The following is a 12,238-nucleotide window of genomic DNA, read 5'->3' on the forward strand; positions in this document are numbered from 1 at the left end:
AATTAAAGTCTTTTGCTTATAGTAAATTTTTTTTCCAGTTAACACAGTGAAAACAATAAAGAGACAACATTTTACCATTAATTGCCTGTCTGAAAATCATATTAATGTTTAGCCAATCTCTAGCCATGCATTCATAGCTTTCAAATAAAATAATTCAAAAATGTTTTTCTCTAGCTAACTAGAAGTAACAGTAGAGGCAAATTAAAGTAATCTCAGCTGCTGAATGGCTACAACAAGGAACTGAGCTTTTACTGGCAAACTATATTTGTAGCCTCCGTTGCCTACTAGCCACATTTCAGAGGAGCCTCTTTGTCCCTTCTCGGTCTCATTGTCTCCATTTCAAAGATCAATATTAACTACAGATGCTTACAGGATGCTCAAGATAAAACATTTAGTATGAAAGAAATAGTCACAGATACTATATGCACAGACAAGGCATCACATTCAAACACTGTAATTACTCTTGTCAGTTACATAATATTTACAAAATATTCCTCCCTTTTTCATGAAGCTACTTTGCCTGCCTGAGCCGTGATCTGCTAAGAACTTAAAACTTACTAAGAATATTGGAGCAGATAAAAATATCAGTTATTTTCAATACAAAATTAAAAAGGAAAAAAAAAGGGGGAAAGGACCTCTTGAAGGAAGAAGTAAAGAGAGCAGTGAGGGGATGAGTTCTGGTATCATTTGGCTTGCAAACAAATAGCAGCCATGCAAAACAGATTCATGAATATCAATAACGCATGCAATTTTATTACAGGAATCATTGTCCTAATGGTCTTCCCTTTAAATGAAATATTAAATACCTATGAAATATTATTCTTACTTAGTACTACTTCTCTGATAAAACTAGCATTTCAGATGCAAAATCTTATAAACACTCTGTATATCAAAATGTAACAGTTTCGATTGTAAATTTAAATTTTTGTAAGAAATTGGCAGAGAGGGGACAGGAGTCCTTAAAGAAGGAAGGTCAGGTGGAAATAATGGTTGGCACTAATAACAACAATTTCTAATATGACCGCTAGGTGGAAATATTGTACTTACAGTTGGGGATGTGGCTGCTGACAGCAAAGGTAAAATTCCTCCACAAGCAATAATAATATTGTCTACCATCTGGGAAATGAGGTGTATTGTGTTGTGTACAAAAATAATATTTTCATTGCTATTGACAAAGTCCATCACAGACTTAGTGGAGTGACTGCAAGAACAGAAGAAAGGATGAATTAAAAACAAACAACTAAAACAAAAGTTTAGATAAACTTAATCTTTGCAACCAGACTGTGAATGTTTCTTGATACATTAGAGAAATATGGTCTACAAAAATTTGCATGTAATTTGTATAAAAATAGGAACAAGACTAATGAACAAATTGACTGCTATCCATTTTCACACAGGATTAGATTCAGATACTCAGTTGAGAACAATGGCTTATAAGTTTTTATTCCCATCAACCAGTACTTTAATTCACAGACAGTTCTGCTAAAATCAGTGGAGTTGCTTCTGCAGCATGGAAGTAACTATTTAACATTGAGAGTTCACCATGCTGCACAAGTGCCATTTGAAGCGCACTTGATAACACCTAATGATAATACCTACCACTGTTTTAAAGGAGACACTTGATAACATGATCATACCTTGATCTAATATTAACTTTATTAACTGATATTAAATTTACCATTTACATTAGCTTTGCAAACCACAGATGCTAATAAGATTAGGTGACATTCCAGCAACTCCTAATTCGTGAGAAATTGTCCCATGAAACAGTCACTCCCAGAAATATTAAACCCCTGTGTGAAAATATTGAGAAGTACTCTGGTCTGTAAGTATGGTCTTTCCCCAAAATAACATTGCTGTCAGTCAGCAAACAAAATTAAAGGCTTCAATTGGAAATATACAACACAAAGTACAATCCTCTCCCACATACTTGGCCAAAAGAAAAATATCAAAATTTTCTATTTCCAAGTGAGTATCACAGAACTGTTCACCAAACTAGAAATTAAATCTAATATAAATTTCTCCTTTGATATAAATATGATCAAGTTTTCTGAAAATTAACTATTCTGTACTGGAAACTAGATTAAATTGTATCTATTGTATTATAGTTACTTGAATATCTCTATTAACATGTAAAAAAACCCTAGGAAATCACATTGCTGTCATAAGACATAATATAGCCACCAAGACTAACCCCAAGCAGGATCTGGAATGAAAAAAAAAGAAATTTGCTTATAGAAAGAGCGTTTCCTTAGAAAATGTAATAGAAAAGAGGTTTTATTTATAAGGCTTGCAAGCAAAGAAGCTCTCTTTTAATTGACCGATTAAGAAAATGCCCACTAGCAGACACACAAGTTGTCCTCATGTCTGGAATAGAAACAGTAGATTATAATGCTAAACATAAGCTGAAAGAGCAGCTCAGTTTAGTTAGGTAGGTATGAGTTACACAATCCCTCAAGAAAGCAGAAATTACTTGTGAAATAGAGCTGTTACAGTCTGGGAAGGAGCAAAAAGAGAAGACAGAAGATACAGAAGGGCACTTTAGTTAACACCAACTCTTTCCCTTCCCACTATCCCAGTAACATCCCCTCTAGAAAACATCTAATTTTTCCTTATTGATGGAAACACAAATCAGGAGTTAAAGAAGAAACACCCACTTACCTTCTCCAAACATGTACGTCTGTTTCTAGTGCAAAAAGCAAGTCTGTCAGGAGACGCTGGTGCATGAGAGACCATTTAAACTCTGGAATACGAAACATAGTTGTGCGTGGACCTGGACTAAACTGCCGTCGCTGCTCTTCCGTCATTGGCATTCCTCGGAATCCCAAGTCAACACGTAAATCCCGGTCTTGCTGGGTGACAGATCGACCCTGTACTGCCTACATCAACAGGTTAAAAAAAACCATGTCAGCTTTCTGCAATGTGTTTTTGAATGCAATGCAAAATTTGAGAAAGGATAGGCTAAAACGACTCAGCAACAAACTACAGGAGATACTGATATTCCAAGGCAGGCACTATCCTTCAGTAAATGAGCTGCTCCAATACAAATCAACCAGAACTGAGAGGCTTTGACTGGCTTCCCTTTCAGATATTCACCAAGGTTTTACAGTTAAGTTCTTCACTTGAAGTATTACAGAAAAGACCAAATGTAGCACATGCAAGGTCAGCAGCGACAAGACTTTGTTTACAGGAAACAACTATATTTTTGTGCTGATAACACAATTTTCTTTGAAGATTTGACTCAAAATGGACAAACTACACCGTGATAGTTTCAAGGAGTCATTGTACTTTTAGACAGCTCCTCATTTTTCAAAACCAATTTATTTATCTGGTCTTTTTAGCAGGATCAATAGGGAATTAAGTCTAGCCTCCTAACACTTTGTTAATTCGTTAACAGTTTTATGGATCCTCAGGACAATCTTTAGATTCTCCCAACAGGTGGTGGATGTGAATTTCTTTCCTTTGCAATACTACATAGTCATAAGTATTTCTACTTGGTGATAAAAGACAAAAGTAAAAGATACACATAGAGAATATGATAGGATGATGATATGTTATGACGATATGCTATACTATGATATGATATGATACACAGAGAGGATATGAGTATACAGTGAAGGTAAAAGTAGTAAGGAACAAACATTATCACTGAATTTAAGGTAAATATTCAAAACGACAACTTATGATGTACAATATCTCTGAAGGGGAGAAATACAAAGTCTAATCCTTGAAATTACTTTTAAGTGACTTTAGATTAGTTTAAAACTAAGAAAATAGAAAGTATCCTTGTTTTGCTCACATATTAATTTCCCAATCTCAGCATACTATTTTAAATCTGGACATTAAAAAGCAAAAGAGAACTTTACAAAATATTTCTGCTAGCAATATAAAAATGGACATGGCACTGAAGTAGAGATGAAAAGTTTCCTATATCTTTAGTCAGATTTTGATCTCCTGTAGCCTGGATTTTGAGGGCAGGGCAGGTGTCCTTCATTCGATTTGACCTATAGGGAGCAAAATAGTTAATGTTGCTTTCATTTCCTATGTTTTTCTTAGAGTTAACTTTAAATGATTCTTTTCTTTTTTTCTTATCTAAGATTTAAAATTTTTTTGTATGAATCTTCTGCATAGTGCTTTCAATTCTATTTTCAGTCTTTCCTGGTTGGGAACATAGAAAAGAGTGAATTTTATATTCTTCAATATTTGATCTATTATTGATAAAGGCACTAACTTTTCTTGGAAGTAAGCAGTAGTTCCCATCTCTGTTGTGCCATTTGTTTGCTTTCTTTCAGTCAACTTGAACAAAAGACTGTTTGCTTCTTACTGATAAGGCGGGGAGCTGACCGTAGATATGTGTTCAGAGAATTTGAGGTTAGCAACTCCATTCACATACCACTTTTTTTGAGTAAAATTACAGGTAGCTGTCATGTCAGCAGCAGTAATAGAATCATAACTGTACCACGAGTGTTTTCATCTAGTCAATTGTTGGAAGAGAAGAGTTAAAAGCAGAAGAATGGCAAGGAGGATGGTAGATTCACTCAAGTGACCTTGTATCTGGGAATGCCAAGGCCTGGAGAATATCAGCGTGAGAAACCCCAGATGTTATGGGGGTTTATCTGTTACTGCTGTTTATCCTCTCTCTGTTTTGAGAAGTAGAATTTCCATGCAGAGATAACATAGGTGTTTACAGAGACTTGGTGGCACTGTCAAGTACATGCTTGAGCTCTCTGCTTTGGGAGAGAGATCAAAGCTCAGAGACCACAAGAAGCACAGGGGAGATCACAGCATGGTGTTAAACCACATGTGCATGAGCCCTTGATAAATGGGTGCAAATCACAGACCCACAGCCCCTCAGGATGGACTGAGCCTAATGGTGCCTGCCTGTGTTCCCACTTGGGTGTCTCCACCCAGGTGTTGCTTTGGGATCTTCCGGTTAGTGAGGCTATGAAATAAATTTACTCTTTGCATTTTAGCTGTGGTTTTGTGGTTGTTCTGGATACCCGACTGTGTTGACTCACACACCAATAATAACATATTTGCAAGACTGGGCTTTGATGTGAATTGTCATTGCATAAACAAGCATGAAACACAACTATCTACACTTAGGTGGCTGGTCTTTACATCATTTTCAGTGGCCTCAAGGAGATCAACTCTAATGGGGCAGTCACCACATGTGCAGCAATCAAAACTCTGACCCCAGCTCTGCTGTAAAAATGCTAAAATTAACATTGCTCATTTCGAAACACCCAAAGAAGAGATAAGAAAATAACAATTCTGCTGGTTGCTCAGTTGATAATTCTTTTTAAGAAAATTATTTAAAAGATATATTAATGGATACATATTTTAATCAATTCATTGTAGTTTGTAATTGATTTTAGTGGGAAATTACTGTAATTTAAGCAATATGTGGAGACTCAAAGGAGCTAAACAACTTGTAGAGTCAGACTTATAATGACTACACAGTTTGTAGGTAATATGCAGATCCAAATGATACATCAGGAATTTTGTGAGTGGCTAAGAAGAAAACATTTCGAAAGCATTTTTTATTTCCTATGTTAGAATGATCTGATACTAGCTCATTAAGATCTATGTATCATTTTAATCCTAACAAATAATTATAGGCTTGAGGAATCTACATTTTTATAATTCAACTGTTCTTAGATGAAATTTATCAAGAAAATTGGTTAGAACCCAGAAAAGTCCCAAAGTCACACCAACAGGATTTTCTACAGTAGCTAGTACTAAGTCAGATTATCTTTTTCATTAAAGATTTACCTTACAAATTCACTGTGTTTATGGGTGCATATATGTATGTAGCAAATTTCACTTGTCTTTTACTCTTTAAACAAAAGTTCACATTTCAAAGGAAAAAAATAAACAAAAAAACCCCACAAAACCATGACTGCTCTTTGTCTTGCTATCATCCTTTCATTCCACTTATCAATTTCCATGGTATTAATAATCTTTAATTTTAAGACTTAAAACATAACTGATAATAAGAGATAATACTATTTCTATTGAGAGCTTTCAGGGTTTCTTCCTTATTAAATAGAATGCTTTTAAATATAAGGATCCCTACACAAGGCTTGATAAGGTGTCAGTGATGTTATGAGGATTTTCATAGTTATGGGAAAAACATTTACAAGAGAACCCGCAACTGTTTTTTATAATACCTGCCTAGGGAATGCAAGAGCTCCATCTGGTTTTCTCTTAAAAACAGAGGTTCTTACCATAAAAGAAGAGACTTAGAAGTGAGTGTTACTGGTCTGAGTAACACTGGTCTGAGTACTGGGTGGTTGCTTTTTGTTTTTTTGGTGTTTTTTTTAAGGGAAATTATTTCTTTTGGAAAACAAAAGGTTGCTCCAATAAGTTAAATGTCCATTCCCTGGAGTTTTTCTCAAAGAATTGTTGCTATGAAGAACAAAGCGGGCAGGCTGATCTATATTCTTTCATCACATGACGTACTTTGCGTGTACTTGAGCATATCCCTGAAACTCTTTCTTCTGACAATTTGGTAGACACTATGCAGTACTGAGCGGAGCAATTTTTGCAATTTATGCTTGCTTCTTCTTCCATAGTTTCAGTAAGTCTGCTTAACTTGAAAATCCTAGGAGATAAATACTGATATACATACCAGACATAAAGTCAGCTACTAAAATCTTGAAGGTAGTAAATTCTAACACCTGATAACATCCTTAAAAACAATCTTTGATTACATGCAACATTCTCTGAACAACTGTAATAAATATTTTCTATACAGACATGAAAGACTTCAGAATCCTTATACATTATGGCATTTTCAAAGCAATTAGGCCTCAAAGATGGACACTTTTCATATAATTGAAGAAATACACTTCAAACATCTCTCAGCTCTCATACTATTAATTTATCACGCATCAATGAACGGTGATTACATCAGACATATACATGGCTACTTGAAATTTACCTGAGTTGTGGTAGTTGTCTGGATCTTCCTTATCTCCTTCCCTGCTTCCTTACCATCATCAGATCTTTCTGTATCTGATATTATACTTCCTGCATCAACACTAGGTACAGTTTTGCTACCAGAAGACTCTGTCTCAAGAGTTGTGGCAGTCATTTCAGCATATTCTAATCCTTTAGATGATGAAGACAACTCCCTCTCAGAAATGCTACTCATTCCATCTGAAGTTGTGTGAATCTTGAACTCCTTGTCCTCTATTATACTTGAAGCACAAGTTATATCTACACTACCCGTCATATGAGCAAGCAATCCCAAATCATCATTTACACCAAGATGCATCGGTGTCTCTTGAACATTTGGAATAGAAATGTGATTACTTGAAAGTTCAGGTAGAAGTTTCTCCTCTTGACTAGGTATTTTATCAAAGAGAAATGAGGTATTGTTAGTAGAAGGTTCATCTTTCTCATCAGCCAGAGTTATTAATGGACCATTATCTTTTTCCTCATTCTTCTTAATAATACCCACGCTTCCATGAACGTTGTTTTGGAGCTTCTCAACAGCTGCACTATATACATTATCTAGAAGAGACTCAACTTCTACAAGTGCACCATTTTCTCCAGTTACCAGTGTCTCTGGTGATAAATCCATATCATCAAGTTTTACTTCAGTAGCTTCTACTTTTTCAGCTTTTATATCAACTAAAAGATCATGAACTTCCACATGCACTCCTCCTCCCCCGGGTCTCTCAGCAGTTCCAAGCACATCATCTGACACCTTTGAAGCCATGAGCAAATCCCTTGTATCTGTGCTGACGGGGTAATCTGTTTCACTTTCTGGACTTTGACTTTGTGAAAGATCTTCTATCTCTCGAATTTCCATGCCACCTTTTGCTCCAGTTGTCTGAGAGGAAAGACCTGAGATGGTGCTCACGTTCCCCTTCTTCCCCTTTTTTATGTTTTCTTCCTCTTGCCTTTGATACTCTTCATACATTTTTGCTAGATATTCCTTGTGAGCCTCATATGTGACCTTAAAAAGAAAAGAATAGATTATGTGGCTGAATATACACTACATGAACTTGGACAAAAATTACAAGAATCTTAACGACACATTACATACAGCTTACAAAGCGTTTAACAAAAAAATGCCATCTTGACATGAATAGCGATAGCCACCAGATGGCACTAAATCACTTTACATTTCGTCTTACTATACTGCTAGTCCCTTTGGGGGAGTTACCAGTATTAAAAAAAAAACAAACAAACATCCACGAGCCATTTCTTACCTTGGAATGAGCTATAGAAAGAGTATCCACCCACACTCTCCAGCCTCCCCATTCGTATTTTATTGCATGATACAAGAGAATACGGAAAATGTTGTAAACCATCTCTGTGATCTTCTGCTCTTCGGAGTTCTTTGGGTTAATGTATCCCAGAGAAAACATCCAGTCCTGCCACACTGAACACTGAAGTAAACATCTAAAGTGAAATAATTAGGTCAAAATATATCCAAACAAAGCTTCTTTATTTTAACATTATGATGGTTAAGATGGGAGGAACATCTTCTCTGAACATCAATCCAGTGTAGAAATAAACTTAAGAATACTTCAGTATGAATGAAAATTTAAATTATATTCTAAACAGAAGAAGTATTAGTTGCTGAAATCAGAAAAGCTACCACAAACCTATTAAATTTATTTTAAATATATTTCATTTAAGAGTATACAACTCCACAGAAAGTATAACAGATTGCTACTACCCAGAAATCAAGGATGAAAAAATACTATTTGCAGTGACATACCTTCTGTTTTCACGGCTATTACTAAAGAGTTTTATCATATCAGATAAGAACAATCGTCGAACTTCCATCAGCTCTGCACTTGGCGTGGAGTTTTTTAACAGCGTTGCCACCACCTTAAGAATCACTTTGAAAGAATAAATTAGTTATGTAAAGCACTGTAACAATGTTTAAGAAAAGAAAATAGTTCCTGTCAGCAACTAATGTAAGTAGTCACAGAAAGCTATATATATTTAAGATAAATGAAGGAATTGTTCTCAGTTTCTGAACCAAATTATTTCCAAAAACCCCACAACCTCTAGGTGATACATTTAACATAAAAACACAATATATTGTCCTTACTTGGATTCTGAATTTTCACTGTTGAATCTGGCTCTGGATGTGGTTTATGAACAACTTGTGTGCATACTTGTTCTGTCAAAATCTAAAACAGAATATTAACTTACTTTTACCATTATTAATTAAACACTACAGCACTTCTTTGTTCATTTTTAAATTTGTTAAGAGCATTTACCATGGCCACACTGTAACTTCATATAAAAAAAGTTAGGTAAAATATTTTAATACTTGAAAAATAGAATAAAGCAATTCCTGCACTCAGGGATCAAGATTTTAATGGTTTACAGTGTCTGGTTAACTAACCCTTTAGTTAGTTGACTACATATACAATTATGGCATTTTAAAGACATTTCATTCATATTTTTCATAGTGTTATACATTCACAGTTTAAAAATTTGTTCACAAGCTCCATACATCAAAAATTATTCTCACAGATTTCATGCACAGTCAAACCAAATAATTCTTATAAGTGGGTTTACTTTTCTCCACATAGTAAAGAGGAAGAGTCAGAGACAGCATTCCATTCAATGAGATACATATTTTCTGAGAATACCAATAACAGAAGCTATCAGAAAACTGAACGTAGGATGTAGACTGTGAGACCCAAGTGGCCAAACCATACAAGGTAAGCTTAGATATGCGCAATAAAAAAGAACTTGATGTCTAAGGCATTGGCTAATAGATGATGTTTAGGTTTTCACAATCATAGTAGAACATTTTCTACATCAAACTCAGACTTAGAACCCTAAAGACCAAGCACTCCCTTAGTCTTCTGTGTCTTTTCTGGAAGCAATCCTGAGCATCTATCCATTACATCTATTTCGGACTAAAAAAAATTAAAAATCCTTCTTGTCCATAAGGTTTTCAGAAATTGCAAGAGATTCTATTCTAAGTCACCATTTTAGAAATAATTGAAGATTGGGTGTGAAATTTATGCATTTATAGGCATGAAGACACAGGTTTCAACCAACTTGATGTTGCCAATATTTTGCTTTAACAAAATTGCTTATCATCAAAACTGAAGTTTCTACAAGAACCTGGTAGAACAGCTGAATGCTTTGAGGTCATACTCACTCACCTGAAGCAGTTTTTGCTATATAAAAATGGCTGTGTTCACTTATCATTTGACATGGTTAAAAAAAGAAAAACAGCACTCTTCAAAATTCTGTAAACTTGAATGGATGAGTACAAAAAAGAAAAAAAAAAGAAATAAAGAGGGACCTCTGACTCCAGCACTTTCCATTTCAATGGAAACAAACTCCTCCAAACAATGGAGGAGTAAGAGCAATTAGAGATCTGCAGTAACTTTTTTTTGGGGGGGAAAGCAATGAACATGTGAAGTAACAGGATCTCTTCCATCACAAGAGGAAAGTTTTACAGAGCTTATGTAAAAATTATGACATTTTTAATAAAAACAGCTAAAACATGGCAAAATATATTTTGAACAAAGAAATCCTTTCTTAAAATTTCTAACACTTTCTCAAAAGTCTTCAGAATCTTGTAAAGCACAGATATTTTAAAGTCATATTTTTTATAATAGAGATGAAAATCTTTAATAATTTGTACCTCATAAAGCGTGTTATATGTTGTAACGGTCACTGTATTTGTATGCAGCATCAACCTTTCTCCAAGAAGTGTGAAAAGACTGTGAGTATGCATGATTTCAACCTTTCGCCTGTAAAGGAAAACAAAAACACTAGGCAAATGCCAGGCCTGTTGAACATTTTAAGTAAATGCAAAATAAAACCCGAAAGCTAAATATTTTGTTGTTGTACTAAAAAGCTCCCAAACTTGTTATTCTGTAAATACGAGGAAACAAACATCATTTATGATATATCCCAATATGAACACAATTGTAGCAATACACAAAGGTTCTCAGACAGTAATATTGTATTTAAGATGGGCTTTTGTATAAAATAAATCACACACCTTTCTCTACCCTCCATGATTTTCATGGTGGAAAAAGACAAACTAATCCCTTTCTATCTTACCCAGGCTAAGAAAGTTCAAGATGTTCATAGGTTGGCTAAAGTGTGATCCTGAAAAGTTATGAAATTGCACGTGATTGAAGTGAATTTCATATCTAGTATCAAAAACCACTCAAATCTTAAATTATTGGAGAACAGCTCAGATCAATGAATTCCATCTGTCCCCAAACCCTATCCTTTTAAAATTGGATATAACATCACAAATAAACAGAGTACTTCTCATACTTTGTATCTTTAAATTTACCTACTACTATAATGAATATGAAATAAAAAACATTTTTCAAAAAATTAACAATTTATATTAAAGTAGAAGAAAAATATTAAATAATAAGAGGTACAGTAAAGTTTCTGAAAATTTTATGCATTCAAAAGCTATGAAACTGTCTTCTCCTGATTACCAATGAAAATAACACAGGTTTAAATTACATAGATTTATTCTAGAACTTTTGAAATGAATACATCATATTATAATTTTCAAATAACCACAAAAGAGAGTGGCAACAACTTACACCAGTGTGTACTCTTCTGTGCACAAAAGGGAGTTCATGAGTTACTTATGAGAAAACGTACATGTATTCAATCTTGTATAGTTTGATTTAGCAGATGAAACTGGACTTTCACTGCAAGGTTTAAATGTGCAGATAAAAACCAAAAGTAAACAATGGACTATGATTTCAAGTAGTGACATAGAAAGAATCAAATATAGCAGAGAAGGAAGAGAACAGGATTTTGTCAACTGTTAAAGTTAGACAAAGTAGTCTATCATCACAGATAACAAAGAAAAATCAATTCAGTTATTCAGGTCCTCATCTAACACTTTACTGGTCACTTCTCCCAAGAATCAATTACTTCCACTGTATAGCTTCATCTGTGATGCATATATATGAACTACAGAAATGGTAATTGGTTTTGTACCTGCACATTTGTTATAATACTGTATCGGTTAAGATTTCATAAATCATGTAATATCTCTTCATGCAATTCTGCTTTAGTGTATTAAAATACAATGCCTGCTTCCTGTACTGTGAAACAGAAATATAAGTGCTTTATAATTTTATGTAGTTAATAATTTTATGTAGTTTATAATTTTATAATTGCTTAGAATTTCCTGTGCTGACGCCTTAAACCTATGTTCAGTTTCCCACATTCCTGTCGTTGACTTCAATTTTATAAA

At 34.4% G+C, this 12,238-nt stretch overlaps 1 protein-coding gene across 6 annotated transcripts in view; it reads right to left on the bottom strand.

Moving 5' to 3' along the window:
* Window positions 1–12,238, bottom strand: part of NBEA (neurobeachin) — a 389,390-nt gene that overhangs the window by 317,674 nt on the left and 59,478 nt on the right. For all 6 annotated transcript variants that reach the window (XM_039385864.1, XM_039385860.1, XM_039385863.1 and 3 more), the window contains exons 17-23: window positions 10,643–10,751; window positions 9,080–9,161; window positions 8,741–8,864; window positions 8,226–8,418; window positions 6,947–7,969; window positions 2,662–2,879; window positions 1,048–1,201 (exon numbers count right to left, since the gene is read on the bottom strand). In XM_039385864.1, the coding sequence (XP_039241798.1) occupies window positions 1,048–1,201; window positions 2,662–2,879; window positions 6,947–7,969; window positions 8,226–8,418; window positions 8,741–8,864; window positions 9,080–9,161; window positions 10,643–10,751 (1,903 nt within the window). The remainder of the gene's footprint in view (window positions 1–1,047; window positions 1,202–2,661; window positions 2,880–6,946; window positions 7,970–8,225; window positions 8,419–8,740; window positions 8,865–9,079; window positions 9,162–10,642; window positions 10,752–12,238) is intronic.

Source organism: Pipra filicauda, unplaced genomic scaffold (assembly GCF_003945595.2).
Source record: "Pipra filicauda isolate LSUMZ 115617 unplaced genomic scaffold, ASM394559v2 scaffold443_size986076_pilon, whole genome shotgun sequence".
Classification (NCBI taxonomy): domain Eukaryota; kingdom Metazoa; phylum Chordata; class Aves; order Passeriformes; family Pipridae; genus Pipra; species Pipra filicauda.